The sequence below is a fragment of the Oncorhynchus nerka genome, linkage group LG13 (assembly GCF_034236695.1).
Source record: "Oncorhynchus nerka isolate Pitt River linkage group LG13, Oner_Uvic_2.0, whole genome shotgun sequence".
Classification (NCBI taxonomy): domain Eukaryota; kingdom Metazoa; phylum Chordata; class Actinopteri; order Salmoniformes; family Salmonidae; genus Oncorhynchus; species Oncorhynchus nerka.
The window spans coordinates 94,569,068-94,590,948 of record NC_088408.1 but is presented as its reverse complement, the minus strand read 5'-3'; the positions used below and the strand labels follow the sequence as shown (position 1 = coordinate 94,590,948).

At 45.1% G+C, this 21,881-nt stretch overlaps 1 protein-coding gene across 2 annotated transcripts; it reads left to right on the top strand.

Annotated features, from left to right (window-relative positions):
- Window positions 1-791: 791 nt before the first annotated feature.
- Window positions 792-18,376, top strand: fam151b (family with sequence similarity 151 member B). 2 transcript variants are annotated; one of them, XM_065026862.1, is made up of 6 exons: window positions 792-1,017; window positions 1,992-2,117; window positions 2,378-2,537; window positions 4,098-4,318; window positions 4,492-4,627; window positions 18,198-18,376. In XM_065026862.1, exons 1-6 carry the CDS (start codon window positions 888-890, stop codon window positions 18,343-18,345), a joined length of 921 nt encoding a protein of 306 aa, XP_064882934.1. In that variant the 5' UTR covers window positions 792-887; the 3' UTR covers window positions 18,346-18,376. The 2 variants fall into 2 exon arrangements, with proteins under 2 accessions (XP_064882934.1, XP_064882935.1); XM_065026863.1 differs by lacking the exon at window positions 18,198-18,376 and adding an exon at window positions 17,819-17,948.
- The last annotated feature ends 3,505 nt before the right edge of the window (window positions 18,377-21,881 follow it).

Here is a 21,881-nt window from a genome sequence, read left to right as displayed (position 1 = left end):
TGTGTAAACTGTAGGGGTAACCATGGTGCTGGAGATCAACAGTATCTGGGGAGAGAAAGGCCAAATGTATCAGAGACATATTTCCCACAGATCACACAAATCAACCACTGATAACCTCCCATATCTGTTAGGTGAAATACCGCAGTGTGCAGTCACAGCAGCGACATTTGTTGTCCCGTTGCCATGACAAAAAGGCAACCAGCGGAGCTCAAACAACATTATTATTTTTTACCTTTATTTAACTAGGCAAGTCAGTTAAGAACAAATTCTTATTTTCAATGACGGCCTAGGAACAGTGGGTTAACTGCCTGTTCAGGGGCAGAACGACAGATTTGTACCTTGTCAGCACGGGGATTTAAACTTGCAACCTTTCGGTTACTAGTCCAACACTCTAACCACTAGGCTACCCTGCCGCCCCATTATACGGTGCATTCGGAAAGTATTCTGACCCCTTGACTTTTTCCCACCTTTTGTTACATTACAGCCTTATTCTAAAATAGATTCAATCCTTTTTTCCCCTCTCATCAATCTACACACAATACCCCATAATGACAAAGCAAAAACAGGTTTTTAGACATTTTTGCTAATTTATAAAAAATAAAATAAAAACTGAAATCACATTGACATAAGTATTCAGACCCTTTACTCAGTACTTTGTTGAAGCACCTTTGGCAGTGATTCCAGCCTCGAGTCTTGGCAGATCTGGAGGATTTAGAAATGTTGTATAAACCGAGATTGACCACACACTCCAGCACAGCAGGTGGCGGCATGCACCTGAAACGTTGGTTTGCGGACCGCCATTACATCATAGAAGAAGACGGAAGCGCACCTTTGAACAAAATCAGCTTTGCTTAACGCAGTATTTCACATGCATTTTGCCATATTTAATGGCTGTTTTAAATAGCCCAAGTTTAATCCGTTTATTTCGTGCACGAGTTATTGTTCTTATATTGACGTGCAGCTTTGTACTGTGTGTCGTCTGGAATTTGGAGAATAAAACGCCAGAGATATCCACAGGTAGGCTAGCATGCTAACGTTCTCTAAACGCACTAACTTACTCTCTGACTATGATTGCACTTACTATAGTTTCCAAGTGTCCAGCATTATTGTTACACAGGCATGTAACAGTAGATAGCTATGTTAATAGCTGACAGTAGTATAAACAGATTGTATATAGAAGTATAAAATCACTAGAGCTAGCTAGCCACAGTTGTATCAAAGATTTTTGTATAACTAACTCAAGATAGACCACAGCCTGTTTCCGATTGGAGGAAATAAAGCAAGGTGTGCAGAGCCAAGCACGAGCTTGCGAGAGCCTTGTCGCGTTCTAGGATGTAATTAGCATATTTCCGTTAGGGAACGCCTACTCTGAAGTGCGCATGTACAATAACTCAATTTGCCCTTTTTCACTCCTAAACAATGCTATTCTTCACAACTTTTGGCAAAGGGTAAAGTCTACAAAACTTAGTCCACTCTTTTTGTAACATTCTAGTTTTGGAAACAGAAAACTGTATTGAGATCAAATGTTTCATTGATGAGAAAATTTAATTGATCAGAATGTTGGCCCAAATCCATCTCCTTCAATCTTCTCCCACTGCCAGCCACTGGGCTTCCTTTCACCACCATATTTGGTTGTGAGTGGAAACGCCAACAGGATGCTTCGCATTTATACATTAGGTGAAATATCTGTGTCATTGTTCTATCTGTGATTATTATTCCAGTCTATTTCCGTCTCCAATTTCCGGTCGTCACTAGTTACCACAGCCACAAAGTCGTAATTATGGCAAAACCCTGCCTAGTAAAAACTTATCTTCTTAAAATCTGATTTTAAACCTAACATTAACCACACTGCTAACCCTATGCCTAACCCTAAGCTTAAATTTCAGACCTAAAAGAACGTTTTTATTTTCATACATTTTTACGATATAGCCCATTTTAACTTTGTGGCTGTAACTAATTAGTGACAACCCATATTTCCTGTCCATGTCTAGAACTGATGACTGACCAGACTCTGGAGTATTTTCTCAGCCAGGGGAAGATACAGGTTAAGGATGCAGCAGATATTGAATGGGCCCATGCTGCCAACAGCAAGAACAAGATCACAGAGGCACTACAGAGTAAGGACCACCTTGGATGGAGAGAGTTAACCAATAATTCATAGTGGATATGGTCGTATTCGTTATGTTGCCCTAAGCTGCCTGTCTTTACACAGGCCCATTATTCCTATAGAGATGTTATATAATTCTGTGGAAAGTTGGGACTCTATTTGAAATACATAAGTGACCTGTCCACAACGTAACCCAGTGAGTTATCTGGTTGTGAAGATGCAGTGCATCAATTCATTTGCTCATTCTGTATTTCCTATCCATACACCAAGGCTCCGCCCACATGATAGAGGCAGACATACTTCTGAGGAGTAACGACCCTAAAGAGCCAATCATGGCTCATCCTCCTGAGACCGACAGTGATGTCACGCTGCGTGATTGGCTGAAGGAGGTCAAGGCATCAGACAAAGGGATAAAGCTCGACTTCAAAAGGTGAATGATCTTTCTACTCATTTTTGTTTAGTACTTGTTATACTTTTAGTTATATTTAACTAGCTATAGGTGTACTCTCGTGTGTATTACCTCTAAGTATGATAGAGTATCGTACAACCTGTCATAATGTAAGTAGCCTTGTCTGAGCCTGAACGGCACATAGCGTCTGTGAATGGTGGTAGCTCCTGCACTAACTGCTTGAGCTCCTATTGACGATAGTATCTTCTGACTGGGGGAGTTTTGTTAAGAGCCTCGAGTGGTGGTGGTCTAAGGCTGGGATGTCCTTGTCCAATCACGCTCGAGCGACTCGTGTGGCGGGCCGGGCACGCTGACACGGTCGCCAGTCGGACGGTGTTTCCGCCGACACATTGGTCCACAGAGCCTATTTTCTCGACTAAATGCTACACTCAACAAAAATATATAAATGCAATATGTAAAGTGTTGGTTTCATGAGCTGAAATAAAAGATCCCAGAAATGTTCTATGTGCATAAAAAGCTGCTGATTGATCAACAATCTGATTAAACTGTATGATAATTACACAGGTGCACCTTGTGCTAGGGACAATAAACGGCCACTCTAAAATGTGCAGTTTTGTCACACAACACAATGCCGCAGATAACTCAAGTATTGACAGAGCGTGCAATTGGCATGACTGCAGGAATGTCCACCAGAGCTGTTGCCAGAAAACGTAATGTTCATTTCTCTACCATAAGCCACCTACCAAGGTTGTTTTAGATAGGGCAGTTGGACGTACTGCCAAACTAACACCCGCAAACCACGTGTATGGCGTTATGTGGGCGAGGGGTTTGCTGATGTCAACGTTGTGGTATGGGCAGGCATAAGCTACGAACACAATTGCATTTTATTGAAGGCAATTTGAATGCAGATAGATACAGTGACGCGATACTGAGACCCATTGTCGTGCCGTTCATCTGCCGCCAACATCTCATTCAGCATGATAATGCACAGCCCCATGTCGCAAGGATCTGCACACAATACCTGGAAGCTGAAAGTGTCCCAGTTCTCCCATGGCCTGCACACTCACTAGACATGTCACCCATTGAGCCTGTGTGGGATGCTCTGGATTGACGTGTATGACAGCGTGTTCCAGTCCATGTCCAGAACTGATGCCAATATCCAGCAACTTTGAACAGCCATTGAAGAGGAGTGAGACAACATTCCACAATCAACAGCCTGATCAACTCTATGTGAATGAGATGTGCTGCATGAGGCAAATGGTCACACCAGATACTGACTGGTTATCTGATCCACTCCATTACTTTTTGTGTAAGGTCTCTGTGACCAACAGATACATATCTGTATCCCCAGTCATGTGAAATCCATAGATTAGGACCTAATGAATTTGTTTTAATTGACTGATTTTCCTTCTGAACTGTAACTCAGTAAAATTGTAGAAATGGTTGTGTTTTTATATTTCTGTTCAGTATATTTCAGTGGAGATTTTCCAATCCACGACCAGGGTTAAGTTGTGTCCATGTAAACCGTCCGTATAATTTTCTCTGTCAGTTTTGTGTGATCCCATTGGTTGTTCATCCCAGCCTGGCAGCGGTCGCTCCATCCATGGTGTTATTAGACGAGGTTCGGGCTGAGCTCCGTGGTCCCGTGTGGATCAACGCTGACATCCTGCCAGGCCCTGGAGGCAAGGCCACACCCCTTGACCCCAAAGTCTTCCTGGAGGCAGCTGTGACCCCTGGTTCCCATGGTGATGTTCTCTCCCTGGGCTGGACAACGGGCTGGACTGCAGATACACACAACCCAGGTGAGTTACCTGAACACAGACGAGCTGGTGTTTACGTCATACCTGCTACCAGCTACCTGCCGTGGCTGTAGTCATTCATCTTACCTGGTAAATATCATTTGCAGGTATAATTTTTAATAACATATAAGTATGTAGGAGCCTTATGATGTCTTCATAACTTCTCTGCCCCACAGGGTACAGCTGGGAGATGGTGAGGGAGATGGAGGCAATGTGTCGGACCCTAAGACATCCGGTCACCTTCCCTGTCAGAGCAGCCCTCCTGGTCCAGTCATTTTCCCAGCTACACTGGCTTCTACAGCAGTCAGACAGGTTTGATTTTATTTCACCTTTTATTTAACTTGGCAAGTCAGTTAAGAACAAATTCATGTTTACAACGACGTCTAGGAACAGTGGGTTAACTGTCTTGTTCAGGGGGCAGAATGACAGATTTTTTTTTTACCTTGTCAGCTTGGGGATTCAATCTAGCAACCTTTTGGTTACTGGCACAACACTCTAACCCATTGGTCCTCTACTCTCTCCTCTCTATCCCTCCATCTGTCCTCTACTCTCTCCTCTCTATCCCTCCATCTGTCCTCTACTCTCTCCTCTCTATCCCTCCATCTGTCCTCTACTCTCTCCTCTCTATCCCTCCATCTGTCCTCTACTCTCTCCTCTCTATCCCTCCATCTGTCCTCTACTCTCTCCTCTCTATCCACTGTTTGTGAGTCTAATCAAATTGTATTTGTCACGTGCTGAATGCAACGGTAGACCTCACAGTGAAATGCTTACAAGCCCTTAACCAACAAGGCAGTTTTAAGAAAATAACCCCCCAAAAAGTAAGAGATAAGAATAACAAAAAATAAAAGAGCAGCAGAAAATAACAATAGTGGGGCTTTATACAGGGTATTACGGTACAGAGTCAATGTGGAGGCTATATCCAGGGTGTTACGGTACAGAGTCAATGTGGAGGCTATATACAGGGTATTACGGTACAGAGTCAATGTGGAGGCTATATACAGGGTGTTACGGTACAGAGTCAATGTGGAGGCTATATACAGGGTGTTACGGTACAGAGTCAATGTGGAGGCTATATACAGGGTATTACGGTACAGAGTCAATGTGGAGGCTATATACAGGGTATTACGGTACAGAGTCAAAATTGGAGGCTATATACATGGTATTACGGTACAGAGTCAATGTGGAGGCTATATACAGGGTATTACGGTACAGAGTCAATGTGGAGGCTATAAACAGGGTATTACGGTACAGAGTCAATGTGGAGGCTATTACGGTACAGAGTCAAAATTGGAGGCTATATACATGGTATTACGGTACAGAGTCAATGTGGAGGCTATATACAGGGTATTACGGTACAGAGTCAATGTGGAGGCTATATACAGGGTGTTACGGTACAGAGTCAATGTGGAGGCTATATACAGGGTATTACGGTACAGAGTCAACATTGGAGGCTATATACATGGTATTACGGTACAGAGTCAATGTGGAGGCTATATACAGGGTATTACGGTACAGAGTCAATGTGGAGGCTATATACAGGGTGTTACGGTACAGAGTCAATGTGGAGGCTATATACAGGGTATTACGGTACAGAGTCAATGTTTAGGCTATATACAGGGTGTTACGGTACAGAGTCAATGTGGAGGCTATATACAGGGTATTACGGTACAGAGTCAATGTGGAGGCTATATACAGGGTATTACGGTACAGAGTCAATGTGGAGGCTATATACAGGGTATTACGGTACAGAGTCAATGTGGAGGCTATATACAGGGTATTACGGTACAGAGTCAATGTGGAGGCTATATACAGGGTATTACGGTACAGAGTCAATGTGGAGGCTATATACAGGGTATTACGGTACAGAGTCAATGTGGAGGCTATATACAGGGTATTACGGTACAGAGTCAAAATTGGAGGCTATATACATGGTATTACGGTACAGAGTCAATGTGGAGGCTATATACAGGGTATTACGGTACAGAGTCAATGTGGAGGCTATAAACAGGGTATTACGGTACAGAGTCAATGTGGAGGCTATATACACCACAGAGTCAATTGGAGGCTATATACATGGTATTACGGTACAGAGTCAATGTGGAGGCTATATACAGGGTATTACGGTACAGAGTCAATGTGGAGGCTATATACAGGGTGTTACGGTACAGAGTCAAAATGTGGAGGCTATATACATGGTATTACGGTACAGAGTCAATGTGGAGGCTATATACAGGGTGTTACGGTACAGAGTCAATGTGGAGGCTATATACAGGGTATTACGGTACAGAGTCAATGTGGAGGCTATATACAGGGTGTTACGGTACAGAGTCAATGTGGAGGCTATATACAGGGTATTACGGTACAGAGTCAATGTGGAGGCTATATACAGGGGGGCACCAGTAGAGTCAATGTGGAGCCTATATACAGGGGGTACCAGTAGAGTCAATGTGGAGGCTATATACAGGGTATTACGGTACAGAGTCAATGTGGAGGCTATATACAGGGTATTACGGTACAGAGTCAATGTGGAGGCTATATACAGGGGGGCACCAGTAGAGTCAATGTGGAGCCTATATACAGGGGGGCACCAGTAGAGTCAATGTGGAGCCTATATACAGGGGGGTACCAGTAGAGAGTCAATGTGGAGCCTATATACAGGGGGTACCAGTAGAGTCAATGTGGAGGCTATATACAGGGGGTACCAGTAGAGTCAATGTGGAGGCTATATACAGGGGGGCACCAGTAGAGTCAATGTGGAGCCTATATACAGGGGGTACCAGTAGAGTCAATGTGGAGGCTATATACAGGGGGTACCAGTAGAGTCAATGTGGAGCCTATATAGTCAAAATTGGAGGCTATATACATGGTATTACGGTACAGAGTCAATGTGGAGGCTATATACAGGGGGTACCAGTAGAGTCAATGTGGAGCCTATATACAGGGGGTACCAGTACAGAGTCAATGTGGAGCCTATATACAGGGGGTACCAGTAGAGTCAATGTGGAGCCTATATACAGGGGGTACCAGTACAGAGTCAATGTGGAGGCTATATACAGGGGGGCACCGGTGTAGAGTCAATGTGGAGCCTATATACAGGGGGTACCAGTAGAGTCAATGTGGAGCCTATATACAGGGGGTACCAGTAGAGTCAATGTGGAGCCTATATACAGGGGTACCAGTAGAGGGTCAATGTGGAGCCTATATACAGGGGGTACCAGTAGAGTCAATGTGGAGCCTATATACAGGGGGTACCAGTAGAGAGTCAATGTGGAGCCTATATACAGGGGGTACCAGTAGAGAGTCAATGTGGAGCCTATATACAGGGTATTACGGTACAGAGTCAAAATTGGAGGCTATATACATGGTATTACGGTACAGAGTCAATGTGGAGGCTATATACAGTACAGAGTCAATGTGGAGGCTATATACAGGGTATTACGGTACAGAGTCAATGTGGAGGCTATTACGGTACAGAGTCAAAATTGGAGGCTATATACATGGTATTACGGTACAGAGTCAATGTGGAGGCTATATACAGGGTATTACGGTACAATGTGGAGGCTATATACAGGGTATTACGGTACAGAGTCAAAATTGGAGGCTATATACATGGTATTACGGTACAGAGTCAATGTGGAGGCTATATACAGGGTATTACGGTACAGAGTCAATGTGGAGGCTATATACAGGGTGTTACGGTACAGAGTCAATGTGGAGGCTATATACAGGGTATTACGGTACAGAGTCCATGTGGAGGCTATATACAGGGTATTACGGTACAGAGTCAATGTGGAGGCTATATACAGGGTGTTACGGTACAGAGTCAATGTGGAGGCTATATACAGGGGGGCACCAGTAGAGTCAATGTGGAGCCTATATACAGGGGGGCACCAGTAGAGTCAATGTGGAGCCTATATACAGGGGGGTACCAGTAGAGAGTCAATGTGGAGCCTATATACAGGGGGTACCAGTAGAGTCAATGTGGAGGCTATATACAAGGGGTACCAGTAGAGAGTCAATGTGGAGCCTATATACAGGGGGTACCAGTAGAGAGTCAATGTGGAGCCTATATACAGGGGGTACCAGTACAGAGTCAATGTGGAGGCTATATACAGGGGGGCACCAGTAGAGTCAATGTGGAGCCTATATACAGGGGGTACCAGTACAGAGTCAATGTGGAGGCTATATACAGGGGGTACCAGTAGAGTCAATGTGGAGCCTATATACAGGGGGTACCAGTAGAGAGTCAATGTGGAGCCTATATACAGGGTATTACGGTACAGAGTCAAAATTGGAGGCTATATACAGGGTATTACGGTACAGAGTCAATGTGGAGGCTATATACAGGGTATTACGGTACAGAGTCAATGTGGAGGCTATATACAGGGTATTACGGTACAGAGTCAATGTGGAGGCTATTACGGTACAGAGTCAAAATTGGAGGCTATATACATGGTATTACGGTACAGAGTCAATGTGGAGGCTATATACAGGGTATTACGGTACAGAGTCAATGTGGAGGCTATATACAGGGTGTTACGGTACAGAGTCAATGTGGAGGCTATATACAGGGTGTTACGGTACAGAGTCAATGTGGAGGCTATATACAGGGTATTACGGTACAGAGTCAATGTGGAGGCTATATACAGGGTGTTACGGTACAGAGTCAATGTGGAGGCTATATACAGGGTATTACGGTACAGAGTCAATGTGGAGGCTATATACAGGGTGTTACGGTACAGAGTCAATGTGGAGGCTATATACAGGGTATTACGGTACAGAGTCAATGTGGAGGCTATATACAGGGGGGCACCAGTAGAGTCAATGTGGAGCCTATATACAGGGGGTACCAGTAGAGTCAATGTGGAGGCTATATACAGGGTATTACGGTACAGAGTCAATGTGGAGGCTATATACAGGGTATTACGGTACAGAGTCAATGTGGAGGCTATATACAGGGGGGCACCAGTAGAGTCAATGTGGAGCCTATATACAGGGGGGCACCAGTAGAGTCAATGTGGAGCCTATATACAGGGGGGTACCAGTAGAGAGTCAATGTGGAGCCTATATACAGGGGGTACCAGTAGAGTCAATGTGGAGGCTATATACAGGGGGTACCAGTAGAGTCAATGTGGAGGCTATATACAGTGGGGTACCAGTAGAGTCAATGTGGAGCCTATATACAGGGGGTACCAGTACAGAGTCAATGTGGAGCCTATATACAGGGGGTACCAGTAGAGTCAATGTGGAGCCTATATACAGGGGGTACCAGTACAGAGTCAATGTGGAGCCTATATACAGGGGGTACCAGTAGAGTCAATGTGGAGCCTATATACAGGGGGTACCAGTACAGAGTCAATGTGGAGGCTATATACAGGGGGGCACCGGTGTAGAGTCAATGTGGAGCTTATATACAGGGGGTACCAGTAGAGTCAATGTGGAGCCTATATACAGGGGATACCAGTAGAGTCAATGTGGAGCCTATATACAGGGGATACCAGTAGAGTCAATGTGGAGCCTATATACAGGGGGTACCAGTAGAGTCAATGTGGAGGCTATATACAGGGGGTACCAGTAGAGTCAATGTGGAGGCTATATACAGGAGGGTACCAGTAGAGAGTCAATGTGGAGCCTATATACAGGGGGTACCAGTAGAGAGTCAATGTGGAGCCTATATACAGGGGGGTACCAGTAGAGAGTCAATGTGGAGCCTATATACAGGGGGTACCAGTAGAGAGTCAATGTGGAGCCTATATACAGGGTATTACGGTACAGAGTCAAAATTGGAGGCTATATACATGGTATTACGGTACAGAGTCAATGTGGAGGCTATATACAGGGTATTACGGTACAGAGTCAATGTGGAGGCTATATACAGGGTATTACGGTACAGAGTCAATGTGGAGGCTATTACGGTACAGAGTCAAAATTGGAGGCTATATACATGGTATTACGGTACAGAGTCAATGTGGAGGCTATATACAGGGTATTACGGTACAGAGTCAAAATTGGAGGCTATATACATGGTATTACCAGTACAGAGTCAATGTGGAGGCTATATACAGGGTATTACGGTACAGAGTCAATGTGGAGGCTATATACAGGGTGTTACGGTACAGAGTCAATGTGGAGGCTATATACAGGGTATTACGGTACAGAGTCAATGTTTAGGCTATATACAGGGTGTTACGGTACAGAGTCAATGTGGAGGCTATATACAGGGTATTACCGGTACAGAGTCAATGTGGAGGCTATATACAGGGTATACCAGTACAGAGTCAATGTGGAGGCTATATACAGGGTATTACGGTACAGAGTCAATGTGGAGGCTATTATACAGAGTCAAAATTGGAGGCTATATACCAGTACAGAGTCAATGTGGAGGCTATATACAGGGTATTACGGTACAGAGTCAAAATTGGAGGCTATATACATGGTACCAGTACAGAGTCAATGTGGAGGCTATATACAGGGTATTACCAGTACAGAGTCAATGTGGAGGCTATATACAGGGTGTTACCAGTACAGAGTCAATGTGGAGGCTATATACAGGGTATTACGGTACAGAGTCAATGTTTAGGCTATATACAGGGTGTTACCAGTACAGAGTCAATGTGGAGGCTATATACAGGGTATTACGGTACAGAGTCAATGTGGAGGCTATATACAGGGGTTACCAGTACAGAGTCAATGTGGAGGCTATATACAGGGTACCAGTTACAGAGTCAATGTGGAGGCTATATACAGGGGGCACCAGTAGAGTCAATGTGGAGCCTATATACAGGGGCACCAGTAGAGTCAATGTGGAGCCTATATACAGGGGGTACCAGTAGAGTCAATGTGGAGCCTATATACAGGGGGTACCAGTAGAGTCAATGTGGAGGCTATATACAGGGGGTACCAGTACAGAGTCAATGTGGAGGCTATATACAGGGGGCACCAGTAGAGAGTCAATGTGGAGCCTATATACAGGGGGTACCAGTAGAGTCAATGTGGAGGCTATATACAGGGGGTACCAGTAGAGTCAATGTGGAGCCTATATACAGGGGGTACCAGTACAGAGTCAATGTGGAGGCTATATACAGGGGGTACCAGTACAGAGTCAATGTGGAGGCTATATACAGGGGGTACCAGTAGAGTCAATGTGGAGCCTATATACAGGGGGTACCAGTACAGAGTCAATGTGGAGCCTATATACAGGGGGTACCAGTACAGAGTCAATGTGGAGGCTATATACAGGGGGTACCAGTAGAGTCAATGTGGAGCCTATATACAGGGGGTACCAGTAGAGAGTCAATGTGGAGCCTATATACAGGGGGTACCAGTAGAGAGTCAATGTGGAGCCTATATACAGGGTATTACGGTACAGAGTCAAAATTGGAGGCTATATACAGGGTATTACGGTACAGAGTCAATGTGGAGGCTATATACAGGGTATTACGGTACAGAGTCAATGTGGAGGCTATATACAGGGTGTTACGGTACAGAGTCAATGTGGAGGCTATATACAGGGTATTACGGTACAGAGTCAATGTTTAGGCTATATACAGGGTATTACGGTACAGAGTCAATGTGGAGGCTATATACAGGGTATTACGGTACAGAGTCAATGTGGAGGCTATTACGGTACAGAGTCAAAATTGGAGGCTATATACATGGTATTACGGTACAGAGTCAATGTGGAGGCTATATACAGGGGGTACCAGTAGAGTCAATGTGGAGCCTATATACAGGGGGGTACCAGTAGAGAGTCAATGTGGAGCCTATATACAGGGGGTACTAGTAGAGAGTCAATGTGGAGCCTATATACAGGGTATTACGGTACAGAGTCAAAATTGGAGGCTATATACATGGTATTACGGTACAGAGTCAATGTGGAGGCTATATACAGGGTATTACGGTACAGAGTCAATGTGGAGGCTATATACAGGGTATTACGGTACAGAGTCAATGTGGAGGCTATTACGGTACAGAGTCAAAATTGGAGGCTATATACATGGTATTACGGTACAGAGTCAATGTGGAGGCTATATACAGGGTATTACGGTACAGAGTCAAAATTGGAGGCTATATACATGGTATTCCGGTACAGAGTCAATGTGGAGGCTATATACAGGGTATTACGGTACAGAGTCAATGTGGAGGCTATATACAGGGTGTTACGGTACAGAGTCAATGTGGAGGCTATATACAGGGTATTACGGTACAGAGTCAATGTTTAGGCTATATACAGGGTGTTACGGTACAGAGTCAATGTGGAGGCTATATACAGGGTATTACGGTACAGAGTCAATGTGGAGGCTATATACAGGGTGTTACGGTACAGAGTCAATGTGGAGGCTATATACAGGGTATTACGGTACAGAGTCAATGTGGAGGCTATATACAGGGGGGCACCAGTAGAGTCAATGTGGAGCCTATATACAGGGGGGCACCAGTAGAGTCAATGTGGAGCCTATATACAGGGGGGTACCAGTAGAGAGTCAATGTGGAGCCTATATACAGGGGGTACCAGTAGAGTCAATGTGGAGGCTATATACAGGGGGTACCAGTAGAGTCAATGTGGAGGCTATATACAGGGGGGCACCAGTAGAGTCAATGTGGAGCCTATATACAGGGGGTACCAGTAGAGTCAATGTGGAGGCTATATACAGGGGGTACCAGTAGAGTCAATGTGGAGCCTATATACAGGGGGTACCAGTACAGAGTCAATGTGGAGGCTATATACAGGGGGTACCAGTACAGAGTCAATGTGGAGGCTATATACAGGGGGTACCAGTAGAGTCAATGTGGAGCCTATATACAGGGGGTACCAGTACAGAGTCAATGTGGAGCCTATATACAGGGGGTACCAGTAGAGTCAATGTGGAGCCTATATACAGGGGGTACCAGTACAGAGTCAATGTGGAGGCTATATACAGGGGGACAGTAGTAGAGTCAATGTGGAGCCTATATACAGGGGGTACCAGTAGAGTCAATGTGGAGCCTATATATACAGTACAGAGTCAATGTGGAGCCTATATACAGGGGGTACCAGTACAGAGTCAATGTGGAGCCTATATACAGGGGGTACCAGTAGAGAGTCAATGTGGAGCCTATATACAGGGGTACCAGTAGAGAGTCAATGTGGAGCCTATATACAGGGGGGGAGTCAATGTAGGCTATATACAGGGTAGCACAGAGTCAATGTGGAGCCTATATACAGGGGTACCAGTACAGAGTCAATGTGGAGCCTATATACAGGGGGTACCAGTAGAGAGTCAATGTGGAGCCTATATACATGGGGTACCAGTAGAGAGTCAATGTGGAGGCTATATACAGGGGTAGTACAGAGTCAATGTGGAGGCTATATACAGGGGGTACCAGTAGAGAGTCAATGTGGAGCCTATATACAGTAGAGAGTCAATGTGGAGGCTATATACAGGGGGTACCAGTAGAGAGTCAATGTGGAGCCTATATACAGGGGGTACAGTACAGAGTCAATGTGGAGGCTATATACAGGGGGTACCAGTACAGAGTCAATGTGGAGCCTATATACAGGGGGTACCAGTAGAGTCAATGTGGAGCCTATATACAGGGGGTACCAGTACAGAGTCAATGTGGAGCCTATATACAGGGGGTACCAGTACAGAGTCAATGTGGAGCCTATATACAGGGGGTACCAGTACAGAGTCAATGTGGAGGCTATATACAGGGGGTACCAGTAGAGAGTCAATGTGGAGGCTATATACAGGGGTACCAGTAGAGAGTCAATGTGGAGGCTATATACAGGGGGTACCAGTAGTAGAGTCAATGTGGAGCCTATATACAGGGGGTACCAGTACAGAGTCAATGTGGAGGCTATATACAGGGGGTACCAGTAGAGAGTCAATGTGGAGCCTATATACAGGGGGTACCAGTAGAGTCAATGTGGAGCCTATATACAGGGGTACCAGTACAGAGTCAATGTGGAGGCTATATACAGGGGTACCAGTACAGAGTCAATGTGGAGCCTATATACAGGGGTACCAGTAGAGTCAATGTGGAGCCTATATACAGGGGGTACCAGTAGAGTCAATGTGGAGCCTATATACAGGGGGTACCAGTAGAGTCAATGTGGAGCCTATATACAGGGGGTACCAGTAGAGAGTCAATGTGGAGCCTATATACAGGGGGTACCAGTAGAGTCAATGTGGAGCCTATATACAGGGGGTACCAGTAGAGTCAAGTAGCCTATATACAGGGGGCACCAGTAGAGTCAATGTGGAGCCTATATACAGGGGTACCAGTAGAGTCAATGTGGAGCCTATATACAGGGGGTACCAGTAGAGTCAATGTGGAGCCTATATACAGGGGGGTACCAGTAGAGAGTCAATGTGGAGCCTATATACAGGGGGTACCAGTAGAGAGTCAATGTGGAGCCTATATACAGGGGGTACCAGTAGAGAGTCAATGTGGAGCCTATATACAGGGGGTACCAGTACAGAGTCAATGTGGAGCCTATATACAGGGGGTACCAGTAGAGAGTCAATGTGGAGCCTATATACAGGGGGTACTGGTACAGAGTCAATGTGGAGGCTATATACAGGGGGGTACCAGTAGAGAGTCAATGTGGAGCCTATATACAGGGGTACCAGTAGAGTCAATGTGGAGCCTATATACAGGGGTACCAGTAGAGAGTCAATGTGGAGCCTATATACAGGGGGTACCAGTAGAGTCAATGTGGAGCCTATATACAGGGGGTACCAGTAGAGAGTCAATGTGGAGCCTATATACAGGGGGTACCAGTAGAGAGTCAATGTGGAGCCTATATACAGGGGGTACCAGTAGAGTCAATGTGGAGCCTATATACAGGGGGTACCAGTAGAGTCAATGTGGAGCCTATATACAGGGGGGTACCAGTAGAGAGTCAATGTGGAGCCTATATACAGGGGGTACCAGTAGAGAGTCAATGTGGAGCCTATATACAGGGGGTACCAGTAGAGTCAATGTGGAGCCTATATACAGGGGGTACCTGTAGAGAGTCAATGTGGAGCCTATATACAGGGGGTACCAGTAGAGTCAATGTGGAGCCTATATACAGGGGGGGGAGTCAATGTGGAGCCTATATACCAGGGGGTAGTACAGAGTCAATGTGGAGCCTATATACAGGGGGTACCAGTAGAGAGTCAATGTGGAGCCTATATACAGGGGGTACCAGTAGAGTCAATGTGGAGCCTATATACAGGGGGTACCAGTACAGAGTCAATGTGGAGCCTATATACAGGGGGTACCAGTAGAGTCAATGTCTATATACAGGGGGTACCAGTACAGAGTCAATGTGGAGCCTATATACAGGGGGTACCAGTAGAGTCAATGTGGAGCCTATATACAGGGGGTACCAGTAGAGAGTCAATGTGGAGCCTATATACAGGGGGTACCAGTAGAGAGTCAATGTGGAGCCTATATACAGGGGGGTACCAGTAGAGAGTCAATGTGGAGCCTATATACAGGGGGGTACCAGTAGAGTCAATGTGGAGGCTATATACAGGGGGTACCAGTAGAGAGTCAATGTGGAGCCTATATACAGGGGGTACCAGTAGAGTCAATGTGGAGCCTATATACAGGGGGGTACCAGTAGAGTCAATGTGGAGCTATATACAGGGGGTACCAGTAGAGAGTCAATGTGGAGCCTATATACAGGGGGTACCAGTAGAGAGTCAATGTGGAGCCTATATACAGGGGGTACCAGTAGAGTCAATGTGGAGGCTATATACAGGGGGTACCAGTAGAGAGTCAATGTGGAGCCTATATACAGGGGAGTACCAGTAGAGTCAATGTGGAGCCTATATACAGGGGGGTACCAGTAGAGTCAATGTGGAGCCTATATACAGGGGGTACCAGTACAGAGTCAATGTGGAGCCTATATACAGGGGGTACCAGTAGAGTCAATGTGGAGCCTATATACAGGGGGGTACCAGTAGAGTCAATGTGGAGCCTATATACAGGGGGTACCAGTAGAGTCAATGTGGAGCCTATATACAGGGGGGTACCAGTAGAGAGTCAATGTGGAGGCTATATACAGGGGGTACCAGTAGAGTCAATGTGGAGCCTATATACAGGGGGTACCAGTAGAGAGTCAATGTGGAGCCTATATACAGGGGGGTACCAGTAGAGAGTCAATGTGGAGCCTATATACAGGGGGGTACCAGTAAGAGAGTCAATGTGGAGCCTATATACAGGGGGTACCAGTAGAGTCAATGTGGAGCCTATATACAGGGGGTACCAGTAGAGTCAATGTGGAGCCTATATACAGGGGGTACCAGTAGAGAGTCAATGTGGAGCCTATATACAGGGGGTACCAGTAGAGTCAATGTGGAGCCTATATACAGGGGGTACCAGTAGAGAGTCAATGTGGAGCCTATATACAGGGGGGTACCAGTAGAGTCAATGTGGAGCCTATATACAGGGGGTACCAGTAGAGAGTCAATGTGGAGCCTATATACAGGGGGTACCAGTAGAGTCAATGTGGAGCCTATATACAGGGGGTACCAGTAGAGTCAATGTGGAGCCTATATACAGGGGGTACCAGTAGAGTCAATGTGGAGCCTATATACAGGGGGTACCAGTAGAGTCAATGTGGAGCCTATATACAGGGGGTACCAGTAGAGTCAATGTGGAGCCTATACAGGGGGTACCAGTAGAGTCAATGTGGAGCCTATATACAGGGGGGTACCAGTAGAGAGTCAATGTGGAGGCTATATACAGGGGGTACCAGTAGAGTCAATGTGGAGCCTATATACAGGGGGTACCAGTAGAGTCAATGTGGAGCCTATATACAGGGGGTACCAGTAGAGTCAATGTGGAGCCTATATACAGGGGGGTACCAGTAGAGTCAATGTGGAGCCTATATACAGGGGGTACCAGTAGAGTCAATGTGGAGGCTATATACAGGGGGTACCAGTAGAGAGTCAATGTGGAGCCTATATACAGGGGGTACCAGTAGAGTCAATGTGGAGCCTATATACAGGGGGGTACCAGTAGAGTCAATGTGGAGCCTATATACAGGGGGTACCAGTAGAGTCAATGTGGAGCCTATATACAGGGGGTACCAGTAGAGTCAATGTGGAGCCTATATACAGGGGGTACCAGTAGAGTCAATGTGGAGCCTATATACAGGGGGTACCAGTAGAGTCAATGTGGAGCCTATATACAGGGGGTACCAGTAGAGTCAATGTGGAGGCTATATACAGGGGGGTACCAGTAGAGAGTCAATGTGGAGGCTATATACAGGGGGGTACCAGTAGAGAGTCAATGTGGAGCCTATATACAGGGGGTACCGGTGTTGAGGTAATATGTACATGTAGGTAGAGTTATTAAAGTTCAGATCTAATAGCATGAGATCCCAGGATGTTGTCCCTGCTCTGCTCAAACACCTGATTCTACTAATCAGCTGTTCCCAGGACCTTTTTGTAGGTAAAGCACATTTCAGTGACAGACAATACAACTCTGTGATCTGACCCTGTCTGTTGTTCCCTCTCCTAGGTACAGCCTGACAGTGTGGATAACCCTGTCTGTTGTTCCCTCTCCTAGGTACAGCCTGACAGTGTGGATAACCCTGTCTGTTGTTCCCTCTCCTAGGTACAGCCTGACAGTGTAGATAACCCTGTCTCTGTTCCCTCTCCTAGGTATAGCCTGACAGTGTGGATAACCCTGTCTGTTGTTCCCTCTCCTAGGTACAGCCTGACAGTGTAGATAACCCTGTCTGTTGTTCCCTCTCCCAGGTACTGACAGTGTGGATAACCCTGTCTGTTGTTCCCTCTCCTAGGTACAGCCTGACAGTGTAGATAACCCTGTCTGTTGTTCCCTCTCCTAGGTACAGCCTGACAGTGTAGATAACCCTGTCTGTTGTTCCCTCTCCTAGGTACAGCCTGACAATATGGACTGGCCACACTGATGTCTTCGTTGTAAAGGACCTACTGCCTTACAGGAGTGACATCGACAAGACCAGGATATATTACGACCTGCTGGACTCACAGAGGACACAGCTCAGAGGACTAACAGGCTACTGATCTTGTGTTATTAAACAAACAAACAAACATCTCTATTTGTGTCTCTGCATTGTTGGGGAAGGGCACGTAAGTAAGCATTTCACTGTTAGTCTACACCTGTTGTTTTAATGAAGCACGTGAGGAATATTTCATTTGATTCGAAAGCCCCGGGCCTTATGATCTCAAAGGTCAAAACGGATCCTAGATCAGCACTTCTGAACATGGGCCCAGAGCTCAGAAGACTCCTAGTTGTAACAGGACACCAGTTGTACACCCTATTCCCTTATGCGATGCACTACTTTTGACCAGAGACATAGAGACCAGTGCTTTTCAATCAGATGTCAGGAATGGGGGTGCCAGGCCTGTGAAAGGAGTCAGATGTCAGGAATGGGGGTGCCAGGCCTGTGACAGGAGTCAGATGTCAGGAATGGGGGTGCCAGGCCTGTGAAAGGAGTCAGATGTCAGGAATGGGGGTGCCCGGCCTGTGAAAGGAGTCAGATGTCAGGAATGGGGGTGCCAGGCCTGTGAAAAGAGATGTCAGGAATGGGGGTGCCAGGCCTGTGAAAAGAGTCAGATGTCAGGAATGGGGGTGCCAGGCCTGTGACAGGAGTCAGATGTCAGGAATGGGGGTGCCAGGCCTGTGAAAGGAGTCAGATGTCAGGAATGGGGGTGCCAGGCCTGTGAAAAGAGTCAGATGTCAGGAATGGGGGTGCCAGGCCTGTGACAGGAGTCAGATGTCAGGAATGGGGGTGCCAGGCCTGTGACAGGAGTCAGATGTCAGGAATGGGGGTGCCAGGCCTGTGACAGGAGTCAGATGTCAGGAATGGGGGTGCCAGGCCTGTGAAAGGAGTCAGATGAAACCGATTCTCTAGCATACTGTATTTTACTGGAGTTACACAAGACCAATTAACAATAACCATTCAGAAGTCAAAGACAATAGTTACCATTTTTGAAGTGAAATCAGGGCCACAGTTCAGGATCACAATGTAGCAGAATGTTTTCCAGTTTGAACAAAACATTTAACTTTAACATTTGTCCCAAAACTATTTTTTGATATCAAATGTGTTTTTCAAATAATAGATTATATTAATACGTTATATGTGAATTCATTATATTAATAGATTATATCCGCGTTTCTTAAAGTATGGGTCGCGGACCTGATAATGGTGGGTTGTGACGTAAATGTATATTCTTTCATGAATGACTGGAATTGATTTGGCCAAGTGCAACTGTTCAACTGTTCTGTTCAGTGCTTTCTGTTCAGTGCTCTCTCTGTTCAGTGCTCTCTCTGCTTAGCAGCGCTCTCTGTTCAGTGCTCTCTCTGCTTAGCAGCGCTCTCTGTTCAGTGCTCTCTCTGTTCAGTGCTCTCTCTGTTCAGTGCTCTCTCTGTTCAGTGCTCTCTCTGTTCAGTACTCTCTGTTCAGTGCTCTCTCTGCTTAGCAGCGCTCTCTGTTCAGTGCTCTCTCTGTTCAGTGCTCTCTCTTTTCAGTGCTCTCTCTGTTCAGTGCTCTCTCTGTTCAGTGCTCTCTCTGTTCAGTGCTCTCTCTGTTCAGTGCTCTCTCTGTTCAGTGCTCTCTCTGTTCAGTGCTCTCTCTGTTCAGTGCTCTCTGTTCAGTGCTCTCTGTTCAGTGCTCTCTCTGTTCAGTGCTCTCTCTGTTCAGTGCTCTCTCTGTTCAGTGCTCTCTCTGTTCAGTGCTCTCTCTGTTCAGTGCTCTCTCTGTTCAGTGCTCTCTATGTTCAGTGCTCTCTCTGTTCAGTGCTCTCTGTTCAGTGCTCTCTCTGTTCAGTGCTCTCTCTGTTCAGTGATGACTTTCTGTCTCTTTCATACAAACTTTGAGAACTAACGAGGAGCTCCCACAATGTGTTTTGTGTGTGGAAGTGCTTAGTAATGAGTCTCTCAAAACGAACCAATGAATAAAACGACACGTCCTGATCAAACATCCACAGCATGACGGTAAACCCAGGGAGGTCTTTCAGAACAGGGCTTCAGGAAACGATGCTTCGAACGTGGAAAAGTAAGTTAACAAGCAAGGCATTGTTGTCATTTTATAACAGGTGATGGATGATAAGCACAAATAAGGGAGTAATATCTCTCATAGTAGTTGATGTGAGTTTCTCTTTCAAACAATCCCCTGGCCTTGTTACGTTAATTACAATGTTAGCAAAAGCAAGCTAGCTAGCTACTGATAGTGCAACTCTAGTAACAGTACAGAGGACAAATTCAGGCCTACTGTACATTTTACTGTAGAAATTATTGTTGAAAACAAGACTAGGTTGGAACTGTTGCTGTTAAAATACAAGTAATTTTAATTCTGAACTGCAATCAACTGAAGCAAGATACTTTTTGAGGCAAACACTCACACAGTTCTGGGTTGTTCATGTACAGCAGGAAGCGGTCTCCTGCCTGACTGTGAACCCACTCACACAGTTCTGGGTTGTTCATCTTCAGCAGGAAGTGGTCTCCTGCCTGACTGAGAACCCACTCACACAGTTCTGGGTTGTTCATCTTCAGCAGGAAGTGGTCTCCTGCCTGACTGTGAACCCACTCACACAGTTCTGGGTTGTTCATCTACAGCAGGAAGTGGCCTCACTGAGAACCCACTCACACAGTTCTGGGTTGTTCATCTACAGCAGGAAGTGGCCTCCTGCCTCACTGAGAACCCACTCACACAGTTCTGGGTTGTTCATCTACAGCAGGAAGCGGCCTCCTGCCTCACTGAGAAAGCAGATGTTCTGATCCAATTTGGCTCCACATACCTATGTGAGTCAGGGTTCTCTAGTACAGAAACTGACTCAATGCTGAGCATGACCTCAGTGTTGCACTAAAGCAGAGCCCAGAATAGACATGCTTGTTGAAAACTTCAACCAGCCACACACCTCTCATTAGGACTGTGTGTTTTTTCTCATCTGTGCGACGTGATCAAATCAGTTTATTCCAATTCAGAATAAAACATGTATTGTATTTTAACAGCAAGAGTTCCAACCTAGACAGATATATAAGAGTGTTTTTAATGGGGAAAAAGTAAACATGAAAATATATTTATGGGTATTTCATTGTGATTTGTTTTTGTCTATATTGCATTTTTTTAGGCATAAGGGCAATGAAATGTACCAATATTTCCGTATAGTTGCATATTTTCCTAAGCTCTGGTCCCAGGAAAACAGAATGTGTCATTTTTGTCCCGGGCTGAAAATGTTTAAAAACCCCTGCATTACATTATATATTATATATTAATACATTATATATGAAGATATTATATTAATGCATGCAATGTGAATTTATTATGACTACATTATGTATATTAATACATTCTCTGAATACATTATATTAATACATATATATGAATACATTATATTAATACATATGCATACATGATATTATATATGAATATATTATATTAATACAATATATATTAATAGATTGTGTTATATTAATACATATTATATATTACTACTGTATTATGTATTATAATACATTGTATTACATGAATACATTATAAATTACTATTATATTAATACATATGCATACATTACATTATATTAATACATTATATTAA

Coding starts and splice junctions, on each gene's coding strand:
- fam151b (XM_065026862.1), top strand. CDS start 888: ATGGCTGTTTTAAATAGCCCAAGTTTAATCCGTTTATTTCGTGCACGA. Junction 2,118..2,377: donor GATCACAGAGGCACTACAGA/GTAAGGACCACC, acceptor CCATACACCAAG/GCTCCGCCCACATGATAGAG. Junction 2,538..4,097: donor ATAAAGCTCGACTTCAAAAG/GTGAATGATCTT, acceptor TGTTCATCCCAG/CCTGGCAGCGGTCGCTCCAT.